This window comes from Penicillium crustosum, assembly GCF_028827405.1.
Source record: "Penicillium crustosum strain IBT 35664 chromosome Unknown utg000001l_segment0_segment0, whole genome shotgun sequence".
Classification (NCBI taxonomy): Eukaryota; Fungi; Ascomycota; class Eurotiomycetes; order Eurotiales; family Aspergillaceae; genus Penicillium; species Penicillium crustosum.
Window position 1 is genome coordinate 2,785,135 of NW_026623122.1, and position 19,191 is coordinate 2,804,325.

The 19,191-nt window shown below is 48.5% G+C and overlaps 8 protein-coding genes across 8 annotated transcripts; 4 read left to right on the forward strand and 4 right to left on the reverse strand.

The window, feature by feature from the left end:
- Positions 1-70: 70 nt before the first annotated feature.
- On the forward strand, positions 71-2,290 carry N7487_001049 (MDR family MFS transporter; the record flags this gene model as incomplete). The annotated part of the gene is made up of 9 exons (XM_056868797.1): positions 71-298; positions 373-449; positions 585-636; positions 692-866; positions 920-943; positions 1,001-1,072; positions 1,136-1,639; positions 1,693-1,853; positions 1,910-2,290. 9 exons carry the CDS (start codon positions 71-73, stop codon positions 2,288-2,290), a joined length of 1,674 nt encoding a protein of 557 aa, XP_056733581.1.
- A 1,447-nt stretch (positions 2,291-3,737) lies between these two features.
- On the forward strand, positions 3,738-4,313 carry N7487_001050 (uncharacterized protein; the record flags this gene model as incomplete). The annotated part of the gene is made up of 1 exon (XM_056868798.1): positions 3,738-4,313. The coding sequence occupies one exon, from the start codon at positions 3,738-3,740 to the stop codon at positions 4,311-4,313; it is 576 nt and encodes a 191-aa protein (XP_056733582.1).
- Positions 4,314-6,720: 2,407 nt separating this feature from the next.
- On the reverse strand, positions 6,721-7,237 carry N7487_001051 (GFA family protein; the record flags this gene model as incomplete). Its single annotated transcript, XM_056868799.1, has 2 exons — positions 6,721-7,080; positions 7,151-7,237. The coding sequence occupies 2 exons, from the start codon at positions 7,235-7,237 to the stop codon at positions 6,721-6,723; spliced, it is 447 nt and encodes a 148-aa protein (XP_056733583.1).
- A 1,022-nt stretch (positions 7,238-8,259) lies between these two features.
- On the reverse strand, positions 8,260-11,559 carry N7487_001052 (Ran GTPase-binding protein LOS1; the record flags this gene model as incomplete). Its single annotated transcript, XM_056868800.1, has 3 exons — positions 8,260-8,286; positions 8,364-11,405; positions 11,548-11,559. 3 exons carry the CDS (start codon positions 11,557-11,559, stop codon positions 8,260-8,262), a joined length of 3,081 nt encoding a protein of 1,026 aa, XP_056733584.1.
- A 461-nt stretch (positions 11,560-12,020) lies between these two features.
- On the reverse strand, positions 12,021-13,803 carry N7487_001053 (xylulokinase; the record flags this gene model as incomplete). The annotated part of the gene is made up of 2 exons (XM_056868801.1): positions 12,021-13,244; positions 13,303-13,803. 2 exons carry the CDS (start codon positions 13,801-13,803, stop codon positions 12,021-12,023), a joined length of 1,725 nt encoding a protein of 574 aa, XP_056733585.1.
- Positions 13,804-14,241: 438 nt separating this feature from the next.
- N7487_001054 (cation diffusion facilitator family transporter) lies at positions 14,242-15,703 on the reverse strand (the record flags this gene model as incomplete). Its single annotated transcript, XM_056868802.1, has 2 exons — positions 14,242-14,920; positions 14,983-15,703. The coding sequence occupies 2 exons, from the start codon at positions 15,701-15,703 to the stop codon at positions 14,346-14,348; spliced, it is 1,296 nt and encodes a 431-aa protein (XP_056733586.1). The 3' UTR covers positions 14,242-14,345.
- A 443-nt stretch (positions 15,704-16,146) lies between these two features.
- Positions 16,147-17,302, forward strand: N7487_001055 (putative SIR2 family histone deacetylase; the record flags this gene model as incomplete). The annotated part of the gene is made up of 2 exons (XM_056868803.1): positions 16,147-16,149; positions 16,331-17,302. The coding sequence occupies 2 exons, from the start codon at positions 16,147-16,149 to the stop codon at positions 17,300-17,302; spliced, it is 975 nt and encodes a 324-aa protein (XP_056733587.1).
- Positions 17,303-17,500: 198 nt separating this feature from the next.
- On the forward strand, positions 17,501-18,762 carry N7487_001056 (cyclin-dependent serine/threonine-protein kinase phoA; the record flags this gene model as incomplete). The annotated part of the gene is made up of 3 exons (XM_056868804.1): positions 17,501-17,674; positions 17,735-17,758; positions 17,857-18,762. The coding sequence occupies 3 exons, from the start codon at positions 17,501-17,503 to the stop codon at positions 18,760-18,762; spliced, it is 1,104 nt and encodes a 367-aa protein (XP_056733588.1).
- Positions 18,763-19,191: the final 429 nt, after the last annotated feature.

A 19,191-nucleotide genomic window follows, 5' to 3' on the forward strand; every position in this document is an offset into this window, starting at 1 on the left:
CCCTTCATCTTTGATTGACGACAGATTCCTTGAACTCTTAACAACTATATCGCTACGCCCACCAAAGGAAATGGAAAAGCAGGCATATGATGATACTTCCCAGTTCCCGACTCCCAGCCAACAAGAGAAGACGCTTGTAGCATCGAGGGGACAGGATAGCAGAATGGATACGGCTGAAGAGCAAGAGCCAGAAATAGAGCGACAAGAGTATATCACTGGCTTTGCGCTTGCGTTGCTGCTGTCGGCTTTGACGTCTGCCGTCCTTCTTGTGCTTATTGATACTTCTATAGTGGCCCCGGTAAGCTTGCTTTGAGATACTAGGGACTCCTAGTTAGGTATATGTTCCTCTTGACTGATGACATGTCATAATAGGCAATTCCCCAAATCACAAGCCAATTTCATTCTCTTTCTGATGTGGGATGGTATGGTAGTGCATATCAGCTTACTAGGTATGTCAGCTATCACTATCTAGTTATCTCAAAGGTTAAAAACATATAAAACTTGATGAAAGATAAAATTCAAAACTCAAACCTGAAAAAGAGAAAAGGAGAAAAAAATGAAGACTCCACTAATATTCTATCCAGTGCATCTTTTCAACCACTCACAGGGAAACTATACACACACTTCAACACGAAGGTACGCTGGCACATATCTTACTGTCTTGCTGGCGAAAATAGCTAATATTAACCAGAAAACGTTCATTGTGCTGCTGGGCATTTTCATGGTCAGCTCTTTGATTTGTGCTTTGGCATCTAGCTCGAAAATGCTCATTGTTGCACGGGCATTGGCAGGCATCGGAGCTTCAGGTATCCAAAATGGTGCCTTGACAATTATTACGAGATCCTTTCCCCCGAAGAAACAAGCACGTATGCATCATACAATCTTGCCTCCTTTTTGAAATAACACTAATTTTTGATAGCCATGACGGCCATCTTGCTGGCGAGTAAGTAGGCCAATTGGATACACCTTAGGATATCTCCTCTGACCCGTAATTTTCCAGTTGCTCAGCTCGGCCTTGTCCTCGGACCATTGATTGGAGGGGCGCTAACGGAGTATGTATCATGGCGATGGTGTAAGTACTATCTCTGTGTTTGTCTCTTTGTCTGGAACCTCTTGCCAATTATCCATTCTGTAGGCTTCTACATCAACCTTCCAATCGGTGGCGTCATTACTCTTGTCTTGCTTTTTGTCACTCTTCCAGAACCGAGAGCTACGAATAGCCCTCTACCAACCCTTCACGTCATCCGAGAGAAATTAGATCTGATCGGATTCTCCATTTTCGCACCGGCCATCATTCAGCTCCTTCTGGCACTCGATTATGGCGGAAACCAATATCCTTGGAATAGCGCGACAGTCATTGGTCTGTTTTGCGGCTCAGGCGCCATGTTCATTTTGTTTCTGGGGTGGGAGTACCGCACTGGTAGAGACGCCATGTTCCCTCTCTACATGGTTTCTCAGGGAATAGTCCATTTCTCCTGTCTCTTTATGTTCTTTCTCGGTGGGATGAATGCCTGCGCAACATATTATCTTCCTCTTTATTTCCAAGTGGTGAAGGGAGTGTCCGCGATGATAAGTGGTGTTTCTACACTCCCAAGCATCACCAGTCAGTTGATTCTTGTCATTTGCTCCGGCTTTTTAGGTAAGAAATTTCTCCCACCTCCGCAAATAGCATTGTTTCTAATGGCCATACAGTGAGAAAGGTGGGCTACTATCTTCCGTTTAGTATCGGTAGTGGGGCTTTATTATCACTTGGAAACGGGATGCTATCTCTTCTCTCATCATCGACACCAACAAGAACATGGATTGGATACCAGATCCTGATCGGAGCTGGACGGGGCCTAGGTACTCAGGCGGTGAGTTCACCATTTTCCACATATATATGCATATCTATAATAACATTCGAGTGTAGCCCCTCCTTGCAGTCCAAACCAGCCTCCCTAAAGCCGAAACCCCCATCGCCATTTCTCTGCTCCTCTTTAGCCAAACTCTTGGCCAGGCAATCTTTCTGACCCTGGGACAGGCCATCTTCATCAACAGCTTGAAGTCCAACCTGGCGGTATATGCTCCGTCCGTGGATTCCGGAGCCGTGGTTTCTGCTGGGGCTGGAGCGATCCGGAGCGCAGTTTCAAAGGATAAACTGGCAGGAGTGTTACTCGCTTATACTCGGGGGATAGACCATGTCTTCTATTTGTCGGCTGGTATAGGTGTCGGCTGCTTTTGTGTGGCATGGGGAATGGGGTGGAAGGATATAAGAAAGCACCAGCCTACAGGGGATGAGAAGTGTAGTTAGATTGACAAATTTACCTCTACTCTATTGGGGGGTGGATCCAACGGATCTAGTTGGATTTAGGTATATTTCCTGAACTCGACAGGTCGACACTAATCTAGAGAAGAAAAGACAGCCAAAATTTACCAAATATTGGAAACACGTAGTATCAGTGCCTCTGAAACGTGTCGGAGATATGCACCTTCGCTTCGACGGAAAGCAGCCGTCATTCGATTTACCACTCTGCCTTATGTACCAAGCCAGTCGATCCCAGACCCAGATATTGTCCTGACAGATCAGTGGCTCAACCGTGGGGGGCTTTTGTTCAATTGGCTGCCGTTTCTGCTCCACGCCATCATAATCGCGAGGTGTTTTTCATCCTGTTGGTTTGGATTGCTGCTCCTATAATCTCTTCAGCGGTCAGGTCGAATCAACTGTAGCAAAATGGTCCGCTTACGATTTTCGCACGACTGGGAGGTGCGCTATCAGGATGTGAATGATATGTGAATCTCTGCCCATCTGGCATTTCCATTATAAGCCAGCTTTTTATCGCGTATAGAAGCCAAAATTCATTATGACGTTGCAAAAGATTATTTCGAAGTTTCCGCAACTGTTTATTCGACATGGCTCAAAGAAGTAACCATTTGGCGCTCGTTCTCTCTGGCCGACTATAGGACCTGACTTGGTCGTACTTATGCGTGGAGACTCCAGTGTCATCAAATGTCAGTCTGTGCTTGGGCTTTTTCCAAGTGCCTGCATCCGCATTAAAATGCCGGCCGAGGACAACAACCTTCAACATGCATCGGCCCTGTGTTGTTGAAGCCTCAACGCCTCAACGGCTTTGAACTTCATGAGGGATTTTCTGGGTGGGCACCTTGAATTAAATGTGCAGCTTGGCTTGTTGCAGAAATTCCCACTTCCAAGGGTTCCGGTGACTGACCGAATTTTCGAGTTAATTGACAGGAGTACTTTGACACCAAGCCTCGTGAGAAACACTGAAGCCACAATTGTGGAGATCGTATGTTGTAGGTTGGCTACTGGCCAGTTGGTGAGACATCAAACCAAGAGTCCCGCAAACCCCCTTTTGGCTTAAATACCCAAGTCTCTTTTTCTATAATTCCTAGAATGAAGGCATTTTGTCCGATATATTGGATCTCAACCCGGATCCATGTTGCTTCGGCATTCTGTCTTCAGGCATATATCCGCGGTCTTGCCCCGGCGCTGTCTACCACGGAGCTCTCCAACCAGCGTCCATAGGATCACTAGCACGGGACAATATCAGCAGACGCGCGGTATATATGACGATTTCAAGAACATCGATGCTTCCCTCTCCGATATATTTTCTAAAAAGCGCGGTTTACCCTGGGGATTCTCTGTTTACCGCTGTTCTTATAAGGACGAGAGCGCGTGGAGCCGCTTACTTCAACACCTAAGAGAAAATATCGAAAACGACCTTGAACACAACCAGCGAATGGATCTTCTGCCACGTCATCGGCTGGTCATCAATGACGATATCGAGAAGTTCAATGGAGCTACATCTCACGATATTCGCGACCACTTCAACGGATGGGTTACAGACCAACTACCTCAGATCGTCGCCAGCCCTGAAATACTCGAACATCTTCTATTTAATGATACTCATGGGATGGGTCCACAGTATTTTCTCGGCACACGGTATAACTTCTGCCTCTTTGTGGACGATTTCTGTCTAGAGTCGCTTGAGCTTTTCAAGGATTCCTTTCACGGTCCTGTTGTTAAGATTTTGTCCAAGCCGTGGGGTAATTTGACCCCCCAGGAAAGGACATACAAGATACATCCAGAGTGGCATGATGGTGAGACAGACGATGAACTGGAAATGGTTGGATGGATGTATATCCCCATACACTCTTACGTGCATTGGTTTGATACTCTGGAAGTACCCTCGGATTTTGAGGCGTACTATGTACGGCCACCTATGATGATTAACCAGTGCAACATAGAGAACGTTGAAGAAGAACGGCTTGCTTCATTACGCCGGAAGTCTCGGAAGTATATGGTTACTGTCTGATGCCGTCTTTCTTGTTGTTTGTCTCTAATATGTAAATGCTTAATTCAACAATTGAAGTTCTTTTACTCTGTTGGTTTTTGTAACAGAAATCAACCTGTACAGCGAGGTATAGTATGGATGACAGATATGTATTTCTCTAAAGAAATTGACGGAATCCGCAGTTTTCCAATCTGTTCACGGGTGCAGACATGATAATACGCTCATCTGAAAACACACCTCGAAAGATAATATAGAAGAATCGTATGAAGTCCCGATATCCTTGTTCAAATGAACCAGTGCATTGGAATACTCACGGATAGAGACCGCATGAGCAGCCGGCTATTCTCATATGTAGCACTATCAAAGTCTATCTTTTAGGGCAAAATAGTAATACTCTGGTAGTATTCACTGGAACCAAGTGGTCACGAACTGTGGCATTTCTAGATAGAGAGAAACGTGTAATGACACGCGCTATATATATCGGAGCCTGGACTATCTGAGCGTAATACTCGGTTATAGTGGTATTTTTGGCCTAGTTTGTAACTCGCCAGTCCAGGGGCAGGTTGTAGCAAAACTGCAGTGAAGACGTTTCGTGCCTAGGTCCTATGCTATGGATAGACCAATCATCTTGCAATAATAACTTAAGGTTACCTTATGCTGCACATTTGGCTGGGGCATGTACGTGACTTACATCGAATTTTCATGGAATAGCTTTGATACCTTGCCCAAGGACCATTGTGGTCGTGCCGATCCCGCTACCATTTGGGAGGCCTATCCAGCTGGTGGTGATGTTCTTTTTGAAAATGGGACGTATTGCATGGATTACAGCTTCACCCACATTGACTGCAAATCCTATCAGTTGTTCACCATAGAGATTGATTGTCACGGATTGCTCTGGTAGCCGATACCCAAGAATCAGGTTTGGTCTTTTAGGATCTGCATCCAGCAGGTCCAAACCAGTAACATAGGTCTCTGTTCCCTCGTGTGTGATAGATTCACCTAAGCCGATGATAGAGCTGTCTAACAGAACGACTTGAGAAAGGGGGATATGCTTTCTCCCGCATATTTGGCAATTCCTCTATTCTTTCAATTTTACGCCATCTCTATCACATCGGAGTCCAGAAGAAACTTCCTTCCAGCATAATTCGCCAAGTAACTCCTGGTTGGAGACAATCTGTTCATTCGAAGCTCTAATCATCGAATATCTTTCTCTCAGCCATCGGTTGTTTCTCCACCGCCGCTGTGCCGCCCAGAGGTGCTCATGAGACCGGTCAACGTTTGCGGTACGGCGGTATATGAGTCGCCAGTCCCTGCTCTCATGTTTCCTGGGATTTGTTACTAGGGAGTTCGGAAACCCACGGTCCCCATTCACGGAAAATCGGGACTTCAGAATGATTGGAATTCAAAGACAACTACCATTGCTCGGCATGACTGTCGTAGACGTAGGAAGTTGACAGTAGGAAGGTAAGTTGCGATTTGAAGTCGTATCTCAATTGGGAGGTTTCCAAAGCAATCAGGGTGGAGCACAACACTACTCTTAGAGTCAGAGCTGTTTGCTGTGTTGGGCATCTTTGGAAACTGTTTTGCGGCGTCTCGAAGCCCCTTGATAATGGGTCGTTTTGAAGGGTGAAATCGAAATCGCATTTGCAATGACCCTACGTGTGCTACTAGATCTGTTAAAAAAGCTGGGACTAATCTTGTCATCTTCACTCACAGGTATCTCCTCTTCCCAAATGAGGAATCTCCCTAGAGACGGCAAAAAGCCTGTCCAAATCGATGTCCTCCCCTTCAAAATGCTGAACCAAGAGGAACCAGCAGCTCTCATGCATCAAGAAAGCTTTGGGGGGACTGTCGTTCCTGTATGAAATACCAATGGCCAAGCTTTTTAACATCACCGAATCCTTCTTCCATCACCCAGTCATGCTCGGTTGTATGAACATCTGATAACTGGGTCCCGCTTCGGGTCGAATACACTAGGACAGATGAGTTCGGTGCAAGGGAGTAATTATAATAAAATGAGGGTCAAACTCACAGGCTTGGTAGGTTGCCATCCAAAGAGGCTTAGGGCAAAACTCTACTCCACAAGATACGCAGGCACAAGTATGTTCACCCACCATAATGAGACTTATCTAGCTAGAAACCTGTGAATTTAAAACTAGAAGTGATGATTAGATGTTTGATAGATTTGGGAGCGAGGATTTATGGATATTCCAATATGTAGAGGGATCATTATGACCTCAGCCTATGTTCACTAGAAAAGCAATTCGAGATGACAGGGGATGATGCAAATGTTAGGATTGGTCGAATTCCGCTAGTATCACACCTTGGAAGGTTACCTAGCCATAGAAAAGCCTCTTGCGCAGAATATGCCGAAGAACACCCAGATTCTGAAGCTTCATATATACTCCAGGAGATGTACTTTTTCTCCCTAACCGCCCATGCTACCATTGATCCTCTGAACGTCCTCATTTCCCATATCATCCACCCATTTGTCCTTTCGATGATAGTAGATTTCCGTTGCCAATTTCGCACAATTAAGTCGGTGCTCCTCATCAAGTGTTCCCGACTTCACCGCGACGACTTCTTCATCATCGCCTGATCGTGATGTGAATGGCGTACCGCAATCAGGGCAGAACTCGCGCAATACCAGCCCGCCCTTATCGCTGCGATCCGAATACAACTTGGGTGACCCCTTGGTGTACTCCAGACTAGATTGTGGCACGATGATATTGGCGGAGAAGCTGGAACCGGTATAGCGTTTGCAATTGGTGCAGTGACAGATAATCACCTGGTGGCATTGTCAATAGGTGAACGGGGGTTGTCTGATCGGATAAATGGAGATAAACAATAAACTATACCTTAGGGAATGATTCGGACGCGGGCAACATAATACGGTATGCTATGTTCTTGCACAAGCAAGCGCCGGTCAAGTAATTCTGAGCCATTTTGGATTGTGGGATTGGCTATCAGAACTTCAATGTATCTCTTGAAGGTTCCAATCCTGAATATAAATGTTAGAAGGTGAGATAAGGTTGTTTTAGTGCCAAATTAGCTAGATAGTGTCTTGACACACCGGAACTTGCACTAGCACGATAACTGATGCTATTTTTATCCCAGCGATTAATAATGTGCTAAGACACTGCCAATACGGATTATTTATAGAGGTTATACGGAGTAGGTCCCACCGAAATTGACAACATGCTCCACAGACAAAGGGCGTATTTGTGGAGCATGAGCATGTTGTTAATGTCGGTGGGACCTATGTTCTCATAGTTATAGGACACCGTATACATTTAATAAGAACATCCGAAAAAGACATCGTAGTATCTTACATATAACGTCTCGTATAGCATCTGGCTTAAGTCGTTAAAAATAGAGGCAACATACCCGTGGACGCAGACACCTCCGACTACACTTGTACACAGGCTGTCGAACTATTTAGGGCAACTCTACCCGTTCATTTCATGATCTACCTACTGGATCCAGTTCACACCCATTGAAGTTGGAAGAAATCAGCCGAAGCCACGAGAGAAAAAAAAATAACCCCATTTCGGTCTTACTTATAAAGCCGGTAGGAGAGAGGAAGGGCAGGAGAAAAAAAATACGCTGGGGAGTGGTGGGCGGGGGATACAAATGAAACACCACAATGCGAATGCACCATGAGCAGAAGAGATCAACGGGAATCAAGAAACAAGCTATATACTCGAAACTTTTTGAAAATCAGGTAAATTCTTTTTGTTCTTTCTGATTTGCCCCCGAGAGTTTGATCCAGCACTATTCTTGGGGTTCAAGTTGGGCAAGTATTGGTATCGGTATCGGAATACTTGGGATGGGATGGAGTAGATGGTATAGAAGATGGCGAAGTCACAGGGCAACATGAGGAGAGACGTCACCTCGTCGCGTCAAAACGTAAATATGGAAAAGGGATGGGGGAATCTAGAAAGCAGATAGAGGGGAAAAGGAAACTTCATGCGCTCAATCGTTGGATGAATGACTGTGAAAATATGCATGTTAGTGAGATTAATTCCACTTGAGTCGAGAACATTAGGAGTATAAGATAGTAGCACATACCGGGAAGAATTGCCGGAACCCTTTCACGTCCAGCTGGTTCATTGCAGTCAGGAACTCTTCGATGAGATCGGCTCCCATGCCCATGCCGGGAAGTTCCTGGTTGCGCAAGTATTCCGCATATTCCATGCCTGTCTTAGAGTAGATGGTGCGTTGCAAAGCACCGGCCTCGGCAAGGACCTGCTTAGCTTGTGCATCCTTCGAGTTGAAGGATGGTGTCGTGGGGAGTGCCCAGCACAGAGGCGAAAACCGGGTGATCATGAATCCACCAAAGCCGGGGAGTGCGACTTGGACAGCTGCGGTGCCATTAGCAGGGGCAGGGGCAATGTCAGGCCCGCCCCAGCAGCTTGCCATACGGCCCAAGACGGAGAACGCCATCTTGGCGGTTGTGAAGTCTTCGATATCTTTAGCAAAGTGTTCGATGGTGGTGATCACTGTCTCGAAGATGGGCTGGTTCCTTTCGCTAATGATGGCAGCGCCCAAATCATTGTTCAGCACAGCCAGCAAGAAGTTCAAATACTCTCGCTTCAGCTCAGCAAGCTGGATCTCGTCATCGGTTCCGGTTGTCGGATCGGCAATGCCAGAGAAGACTCGCTGTAAGAAAGGAGTCAGGAGGGTGTCGAGGATGCTATAGATCTCACCCTTGAACCCAAAGATGACCTGGTCTAGAAGGCGGAGGAACAGCGCCATCTCATCGCGGGATGAAGTCTGCGTCAAGAGCCCATCGATCCATCGGGGCAGTTGAGGAAGAATCTGCGCGCCCAGAACACCAATGAGCCGCGAGAACGCAAAGCGAGCAGCAGTCCGGATATTGAATGAGGAACTGAGAGACTCAAGCGCAACCAGGGTCGCTTCAGCCACCTGGGCGAAAGCCGCCGAGACCTCTGGCGCCGGGAGAGCAGAGGGAGAACTGGTACCAGGCTGCCAATCCGAGTAACCACGGGCGAGAGTTCCTAGAGCCATGATATCGTGGTGAATCTGCAGCAATGCACGTTGGTCGTTGGCCTTGGCGGCTTCGAGGTTACGTTCCATGTCACCAAATACAGGGTTCATCACCGACTGGGCGTAGAGAACCTGCTTGTCTGCAGCGACACTTGGGGTCGAGGAAATGATTCCAACGGACTCGAAAAGGTACAGCTGACTGTTGAATACTGCGTCCGCGGAGCCCTCATGGTCCTCGGAAGACATCTCGTCGCCGTCATCACCCTCCGAAGGCACCTCGGCCTGGATAACCAACAAGTCACTCAATGCCTCTACAACATTCTGTGCCACGTTGCCAATTTGGCTACGCAGCTGTCTAGCTAGCCGCTGGAATAGATACCACGAACGAGTCTTGACTTTTCGAACAGGATGGTGCACAAGTTGGAGGAAGCTCTCCAGAACTCCGGGGATGAGATGAGAGTGGTGGGTAAAGAATGAGCTATAACGAACACATATTTCCATGTACTGAAGTTGGGTTGCGGGGTGAGTGAATGATCGAATATCGGACTCTACCATTGCAAGCATCATCTCGATGAGACGGTTCGCAGCCATGCCAATAGGGGCGCCCTTCAGGTAGAGACTGCCACCCTTGACGGCCAGATCTCCGAACAAGAACATCTCGTGCAAAGCGAGATCTAGGTCACGCCAATCGAGCTGTCCACCAGACTCCCGTAGTTTTTGGAAGGTTGTCCCCACCACCTCCGAGATTGCATCGATGTAAAGCTGCTCATCGGCCGAGGCGATTATTTGCTGCAAAACACCAAGTCTCTTGCGCAAGTCTTGGAATTCTGCCTCATCTGTCTGCTCGTCCTCCTCGCCCCAGTTTGAGGTCTCGTCGTACCGCATTTTCGCAATAATGGCTTTCAAAATCGGAAGCAGGATGGACTTGTTTCGCTCTGCAAGGGCTGGATTTGCCTTCGCGAGCTTCCGGATGTAGGTGAGCATGTCGCTGACGCAAGGAATAACAGTCGAGCAGACTTCATCGTACTCGTCTGAGAAGAATCGTAGAATGTGCGGTAGGAAGACCTGTAAAAGGTTCTCTGCCTGATCCTTGACGGGACCAGCATCATTATCCAATACCCGCACAATATCCACGACTGTATTGTTGACAAGCTTGGCAACCGTCTCTGCCAAATCAGTATCGTACTTGAATGTGAATCGGCTCTCCCGTAGTGGGGGGCTGTTAGATAGCTGCGTGATGATGGAGTCGAGGTTCAAAAATGCGATCATCTCAATTTTGTCCGAAGGCTTCATCTTCTTGCCAATGATCTCGGTGAAGACGTCCACAGCCGCATCACGCACCCGCTGTTCTCCCTCCCGAAGGTCCTGTTTCTCGGCCCGTCCAAGCTGCTGGAAGAGCAGATCCAACATTGTCTGGTTCACAACAAGACCAATATCGATCCAGCTGACCCAGCTACCGACCGCCTTCAAGCACATCTCGACAATCATATCATCACCTTCCCGCCACACCGCCAATATCTCCTGCCAGGAGTTGGCAATTTTCTGCATGTCCCTCTCACGGATCAGGTCCTTCAGTGCATTCGCCTTGTCCTGCTCCACACGAGACCTTGAAACCAGCGAATCGCCAATATCTTCGTGAATCGAGCTTAGCACACGCAGGTAAAAGATAACACCGATTTGGTTATCCCGGCCCGTGGATTTGTGGGTCAGGTTCAGTAGATCGTCGATGCAAGTCTCCCATCCGTTCGCGTAGAGGGAGGAGAAGAGGAAAGTAACGGTCTGGGCAATTTTGTTTTGGATATAATGAGCGTCGGGGGTGGCAGTGGCCTCCGGGCCGTAGGTCTGGCGAATGTAGGCTAGCACACTATCTCGAACGACGCCGAGCGAGGCCGGATCGATCAAGCCGATCTGAGAGGCATTATTGACAATCTCGAGACTGACATGCCGTACGACTTCGGGCTGTTGTGGGGTTTTGGTGAAGAGAGAGAGGCAAACCTGCCACCCGGAGGGGTCGGAGCGGATTTGGTTGAGGTATTCATAAGCTTGCGCTTTTAGGGTTTGGTCGGAGGATGGATTCCAGGCAATCTCAATTGCATTTGCTACCTAGGATGTGTCAATCATATTGTATTTTGAGCTGAGGAAAAGGTATCGGAGGGGTTGATTGAAACGGCGGGGGAGGGGCGGTGTTTGGGGTATTGGAAATTTTTTGGGTTGCGAGTGTGCTGAACAGAATTAGAAGACTCACCTGTTCTTCCATCTTCCAGTCTCCCTTCGAGGTGTGGGAAGGAGAGAGGGAAATGAAAACGTAGGGGAGGTGTGTGCTGATTTAAAATTGTTTTCGGTGGAGGAGATATCACCTGCGGGCATTCAACCTGGATATCGTAATCGGTCCCGTGCACCAGGTTTCCGCCTTCGCTTGCCAAGAGAGTGTCAAGTCTGCGAATCAAATGTCTCAAGTATATCGAGTAGAGACCTTTGAGGGGATTTTGACTGAAATGTGATGTTCTTTGTGTTTTCCTAAATAGGGCAAGGGGGCTTGCACACAGTTGTTTTTTTGAGCGGGAGCTTTATGGGAGCTTTATTGATGGAACAACATACAATATGTACTCGACTCGCTATACTCATTGCTATATAATAACAGCTTTAAAATAGCTCAAACGATGCCAGGATAATTCTAGTCCGATGTTTTTTATGTCTATATTATTTTCAGGTTCCACCTCAATTGGCCTTGTCAGCCTCTTGCTGCAAAACCTGGAGTTCCATCTTCTCAAAGCCCTCGACGGCCTGGCCATACTGTTCAAACACCCCCTTTTGATAGCCCTCCGCAATTTTCTCAATGAACTCATCTTCGTTCCACCGTTGTCCGATCAGGTCCTCAAATGTTTGACCGGGCTGGCGCTCGATACCCCAGACAGCCTTATATGCCGCACCCAGGGCGCAGGCATTGTCACCAACATCGAGCGAATATACACCTTCAACGCCACCAAGGACCTCGCCAGCAATTTTGGCAATTGCCTTGTTCTTAGACCCTCCACCAACCAGGTAAACTCGGCGTGGCTGGGAAGGAAGTCCATTGCCAGGGTTTTGGGTAAGGTCTCGAGACCGCAAGCGCAGTGAAAGCAACTGGCTCTCGATGATAGCGCGCGCCTCATCCTGCGGCGCGTTCCATCCATCGGTCGTCTCTTTCAGACTTCCGGTGTTGGCATCGTATGTAAAACGCCATTGGCCCTTACTGATGTTTGGTACGATCTCGTGCCGCGGGAAGAACAGGCCCATCTTCATTGGGTCCGATGGATTCTGTTGACCCAATGGGGCAGTCTGCAGGGCAACCTTGTCAAAGTTGGCCCAGGGCTGGGCAGGGGTATCCTTTAGGCTCTCATTGATCGCGTCTCGGACGTGCTCGCGGGCCAGGCCACCATTCTTATAGCACAGCATGAACATGTACAAGCCGGGGGTGGTAGGGTGGTTGAAGAAGTGTGTGGCCGGATCAGGTTTGTAGCTGGGGGTGGACATGAGGAAGGTAGTAGATGTTCCGAGCGAAACCATTGCATCTGATGGCAGCAGTGGGAGTGCAAGAATGGTCGCCGGGTTATCACCAGTTGCTGGAATAACTGTACAATCGGGACTGAAGCCGAAACGCTCCACGAAATAGGGATGAACGGAGCCTAGGTGCAGACCTCCATCTTCCGGTACCTCGCCGAGCTTCTTCTTGAGATCCTCAACCCCAAAAACCCCCGAGCATAGCTGAATCAGACGTTCGTCGTACTCCCCTTTCTTAATGTTCCACAAATTCATCCCGCACACATCGGAGATGTCGAATGGGGCTACATGGCCTAGGAAAAGCGACGCCAGGAAAGAGGAAACCAATGAGATTCTCGAGGTCTTCTCATAAATCTCGGGGTGTTTCCTTGTGAATCGGAGGATTTGAGGACCTGTGAATCTCTATTGACAGTGTCAGCATGCTTGCCCCGCATATACTTGGACTTTGAGGGCCTCTTACGTGGTGCGCTTTGCTTCCGGTGGCCTGCGCCAAATGTTCGCGATCGCCAAGAGCAGCATCAAACTCGTCACATTCCTTCTGGGTGCTCGAGTCTTGCCAATTGGGACTGTATGGGTGGGAGAAAGCGCCTTCGAGCTGTGCCTCGAGGGACTTGCTGGAATCTAGATTGCGGAGAAGCGACTCCGCATTCTGTCCCCAGTATACACTTCCGTGCTGCTGTCCCGCGCCACTAATTCCCTTCACACGGCGGAAATCAAGGCCCTGCTTGCGCAAGCTTTCTAGCACACCGTCCAATGCCTGCAGCCACAGAGCGACCGGGGCAAAGACTTCATGTTCGGCTTCGTTGTTCAGAACGCCTTTCTTGATTGGGAATCCTTGCGAATCGGCATCGAAGTCGAATTTAGCAACGTGAACCACCTTAAGATCGGAGTTGACAACTAATCCCTTCAACTGTTGGGTCGAGAGATCGAATCCAATGTAGAGAGGGGTATCTGACGCCATGGTGAAAGAGATACAATTCCAGGCAATAGAGTAAGAGGAAATATCAGTGGGATTCCTGGGATTCTTGGAATTCCTGGGATACTTCCAAATTTAGGCAAAAAATAATCGAATGATCAAGGGATGAATCCGGGAAAAGAAGTGTACAAGTGCAAGCGGCAATATTCCCAGGTGGGATGAACCGATGATGTAAAATGACTATAACCGGTTCCCATAGTGGACTTCGCATCTTCTATTATTCTTTTATACCAAATACAGTTGAAAAAGTGGAAAGTGAATACCGAGAACCAATTAGGTCAAGCTTATGATTCTCCCAAAAATGTCAAGTCAAGCCCGAGAAGGTTTTAACCGGGTAAATAGCTCTTTTTAGCTGTAGCTCTGCTAAATTCTCGGTAGAATAGAACTGCCCCACTATATACTCTGTACTATGTTCGGTGCGATGTTGTATGTTATATCTGTTATATTGTAGACTGGTGGACTTGTTCTATATCCAATCTATACACATAGATCGCATATCCAAGGGTATCATTTGCATAACTCTATCCCTATTGCTGCTTCCGAGCATGGGGTGTCTCCGGGTCACCACTAACATCTTGCGCAACGAACTCATCTGAGAACGTGAGGTGTTGATCTTCCACCGGAATGAAGCGGACCTTGATGCGCTTCACACCACGAACTCCAGATCCAACAGCTTGACGAACGGCTTCTTCAATGTGTCGCGACCGACTGATAGCCCAGGCCCCCGGCACAGCCAACTCAATGTCCATTAGGTAGTTTTGACCAGATTTCATGCCTTGTACGTCACGAACAATCACTTCGTGTCCATCCTCAATATCATTCAAGGCCTTGGAGGCAGCATCCTCCACAGAGTGTCGGACTTCCTCATCAACCGTAGTATCCGCCAACTCCAAAAGTGAGGTACATGTGTTGCCCCAACCGGCTTTGATGACCATCAAGGAGATCAGAACTCCGCCAACTGGATCCAGCCAGGTGGCGTCTTGGAAGACATAGCTTCCTCCAATTGTGAAAAGGGCGACGATACTCGTCAGGGAGTCGATACGGTGGTGAATAGCGTTGGATGCAAGCACGGACGACTTGCGCTCTTCGGCAACCTTCATGGCTAAAATAAAGTTAGTCACCTGATGGATATAAACACCCAGTTCCCTGCATCTCTTCACTTACTAGCACGGTAAAGCCACTCCTTGACCACAATCGAGCCTGCTGCGATCCACGCCGCGTGGATGCTAGGACCAATTGGTCCATGACTGTGCGAATGACCATGTCCCAAAATTCCGGAGTGAGCTACTGTTTCAGCCACGTCGGGGTAGAACTGAGCCAGCAGAACCTGTCCCGCGTTGAGACCCATAAACACTCCTCCGCAGAGCAGGAGCCCACTAACTCCCAGCGCACCGATGCTCTCGATTTTTCCATATCCATTGGGGAATCGTTCGCTCGGGGGTTTCAGTGACCAAGCGACAGTTCCCAAGGTCAAAAAGTCGGAGACGAGATCGGTGAGCGCATGGTAGGCGTCGGCAATGAGAGATTGAGAGTGGAACATATAACCGCCAATAAATTTTCCAATTGCCATGCACAAATTTGCGACGAGGCCAATCCGCGTAATACGAACACCAGCATCGTGCTTGTTTGTGGAGGTTAGGTAGGTATTGTCGTGGTGATGGTGGTGACCGTGACCATGGCTATGGCCATGATCCCTAGTTTGTGTCATAGCTAAAGATGTTGCCGGACGTGGAATGGAACGAGGTCTGGAATGAAAAATGAAGGAAGAAGGGTCTTTTATAAAACGAGTGGAAGTAAGTATACGCCGCTGGGCAGTGAGAGATCTGAGACTGGAAACCCTTAAGTGGAGAGGGCGAAGCCTGCATAGGGGCTGCGTCAGCGGCATCGCGTCTGGGACACGCGAGCACAAAATGAAAGGATTGGACAGAGTGGCCTTGTTAGGGGTCTTTGTTGTTGTTAAGACAATTTTTAGTTTTTTTTAGTTACGTCTCTAATCCTAAAAAGACGAGGTGTTCTAGGTGCAGGTGGGCTGTTCATGTCATCCGGCAATTCCCTTGATTTTCCGTTTCCAATCCAATCTGCACGCTTGCATTTCTCCTCTGACCATCTCCATGATTCCTATTGATCCCCTTGAATTCGGACTACTCCCCGGAGCCTATCAGAATCTTTCTTTATCAATCTTTCATATTAATCTACTTAGGTAGTATAATCTTTTTGACGAATCTTGAATCTTTGATACCTTCTTACGCAGTACCCGCCAAGGATCCAACTACGCAATCGTTGGAGAACATCCACTCTCCTTCTGCCAAGACACACCGTCGACGTATAATGGTGCGTCTTCAATGACGACGCCTGCCATTCGGATCCCCTTCACGGGACAATTACCACCTGCTATTATAATACCTCGGGCCGCAACAACACTTTCAGGGGCAATTGATGCTATCAGCACTTTCCTCACTGCGCCGCCATCCTCAAATCTCCGGGGCGTCGATGTGGGGGGGGACATTCCCAGACGGTACTACTGACTGGCGCAGGTATCTCCGTCGCGTCTGGTCTGTCGGATTATCGAGGCGATCAGGGTACATACCGGTTAAATAAATCCTATCGTCCAATCTACTACCACGAGTTCATCTCCCACCATGAGTCGCGCAAGCGGTATTGGGCCCGCAGCTTCATAGGATGGCCCGGACTCTTGAAAGCAAAACCGAACTCGACTCATTGGGCAATTAAGGGTCTCGGCGAAAAAGGGTACATCAGTTCCGTGGTGACACAGAATGTCGACTCGTTTCATTCCCTAGCGCATCCCGAACTGTCTACCCTCGAACTGCACGGATACCTGCGATCGGTCGTCTGCACGAGCTGTCGAAGCCAACTTCCCCGCGCTGACTTTCAAGCGTCGCTCGAGAGGCTCAATCCAGCTTGGGCGGAGTTTTTAGCTCGTATGGTTGCAGCGGGTGCGCTCAACACCGATAACCCGGAGGAGCAACGGCGGAAAGGCCTGAAGCTTAACCCGGATGGTGACGTTGATATCGCTGAAGCGCCATATTCTACTTTCCGTTATCCTTCATGTCCGACCTGCTTGGAGAACCCTCCCACGCTGAGCGATGGCACGAAGGCGACTGTAGAGGTAGATAGCGACGGGGCATTATCAGCAAATTCAAATGCTGGCATTTTGAAACCAGCAGTGATCATGTTTGGTGAAAATATCGATCCACTGGTGAAGACAGCGGCTGAAGAGGCCATTGATGATGCTGGGCGGCTACTCATCTTGGGTACCAGCCTAGCGACTTTTTCGGCGTGGCGCCTAGTGGAACGAGCACATAAACGAGGCATGCCTATTGGCATTGTCAATGTTGGTGGCGTCAGGAATGAAGCCGTACTTTTTGGAAATATTGAACATGATTCCACTGCTCATGTCCGATGTAGCCATCCATCCCAGTCAGTCCTCCCGACCGTTGTATCCCAACTACCAGTCAATCTATAGATTTAGAAAAATGAGATGAAAATATAATGAAATCAAGACCACTGTGAAATAATATACCAATTATAAGGAAAATAAAAAATAAAAAAGAAGAGTAGAAAAGAATAAGCGCCTGCTACCTCAGGCCAAAAAAAAAAAAAAGAGGCCAAGTCTGATAAGTCCCGGGCCGCTCAGCGCGGGGCTCCTCCCTCACGTCTCAGCATGGAGCACTTTAGGGATCCTGCAGCCCACCCTTTAAAGATCGCCTCAAACTTGGTCTCTCCTGGTCACTTTCTCTTCCATTCTAAACCCAAACCATCGGGGCCACCGGCTTCCAAAGCTCCACAGAAAATGGACAAATCTCAGCAGCCCAGTTCTTTCCAGCAGCTGGAAAAGGTGTGTCTTTCTACTTATCGGGTCTTGGACCTTCGCTAACTGGTATTCGTCTTATTCTAGCTCGGTGAAGGCACTTATGCTACTGTACGTCTCGATCTCTCTCGATCTCTCTCCGCTTCTCTCCCCCGCTCCTATCATCATCGCCACTCTCCCCCATTCACCGCTGATGCAGAATACTACAGGTCTTTAAAGGGCGCAATCGCCAAACGGGTGAAATGGTGGCGCTGAAGGAGATTCACTTGGATTCGGAGGAGGGCACACCGTCAACCGCAATCCGTGAGATCTCGCTGATGAAGGAGCTGAAGCATGAGAGTATAGTCTCTCTCTACGATGTCATCCATACGGAGAACAAACTCATGCTTGTTTTTGAGTTCATGGACCGAGATTTGAAGAGATACATGGACACTCGCGGTGATCGTGGACAGCTGGATCCTGCCACGGTCAAATCCTTCATGCACCAGCTACTCAAGGGTATCGCCTTCTGCCATGACAACCGAGTCCTCCACCGCGATCTGAAGCCACAGAACCTCCTGATCAACAAGAAGGGCCAGCTCAAGCTAGGTGATTTCGGACTGGCTCGCGCATTTGGCATCCCCGTCAATACTTTCTCCAACGAAGTTGTCACTCTCTGGTACCGCGCACCGGACGTCCTCCTCGGGAGTCGCACCTATAACACCAGCATTGACATCTGGTCCGCTGGCTGCATCATGGCCGAGATGTACACGGGTCGTCCGCTTTTCCCCGGCACAACCAACGAGGATCAATTGGTCAAGATCTTCCGTCTGATGGGCACACCATCCGAACGTACATGGCCCGGAATCTCGCAGCTGCCAGAATATAAGTCCGACTTCCAAATCTACGCCACGCAGGATTTGTCTCTGATCATCCCCCAAATGGATGCTATCGGGATGGATCTGTTGAACCGCATGCTCCAACTCCGTCCGGAGATGCGCATCAGCGCCAACGAGGCCCTGCAGCACCCATGGTTCCATGATCTCCCTCAGATCCAGGCTAAATTGCAGCAGCAACACCAACAGCAGCAGATGGCTGGATATGGAGGCATGATCCCCCCGCAGCCCGCCTATTAACGATCTAGGCTGCGCATGACGAGATGACGAGCTCGATTAGACAATTGGACATGGGAGAATTCGGCGTTATACCCGATGATGGATAATTTTGCAGCCTTTTTTTCTTCTTTTTTTAGCTTGATATTGTTGATTTTGGGCCAGTTTTGTCAAAGATAAGGAGTATCTGGCCTTGGAGATGGTTTGACTTAGGAACACTGTTCTGTTGTCTTGATGATGCTCTGGAGCAGCGCTCGAGATGCTATCAACCTCTGCTTGTCTTCTAAATAGCTTCCTCGAGAAATGAATTCTGCCATCCACCCCAAGCTGTATTTATTAACGCAAAGAGCGAGACATGTGCAACAAACGCTTGGGCCTAGTTCAAATGCCCCCGTTGGAACTGCAATCCTCGGGGATATCTTAGCTTGTTACTACAGCCGGTTCTTTGTTCGC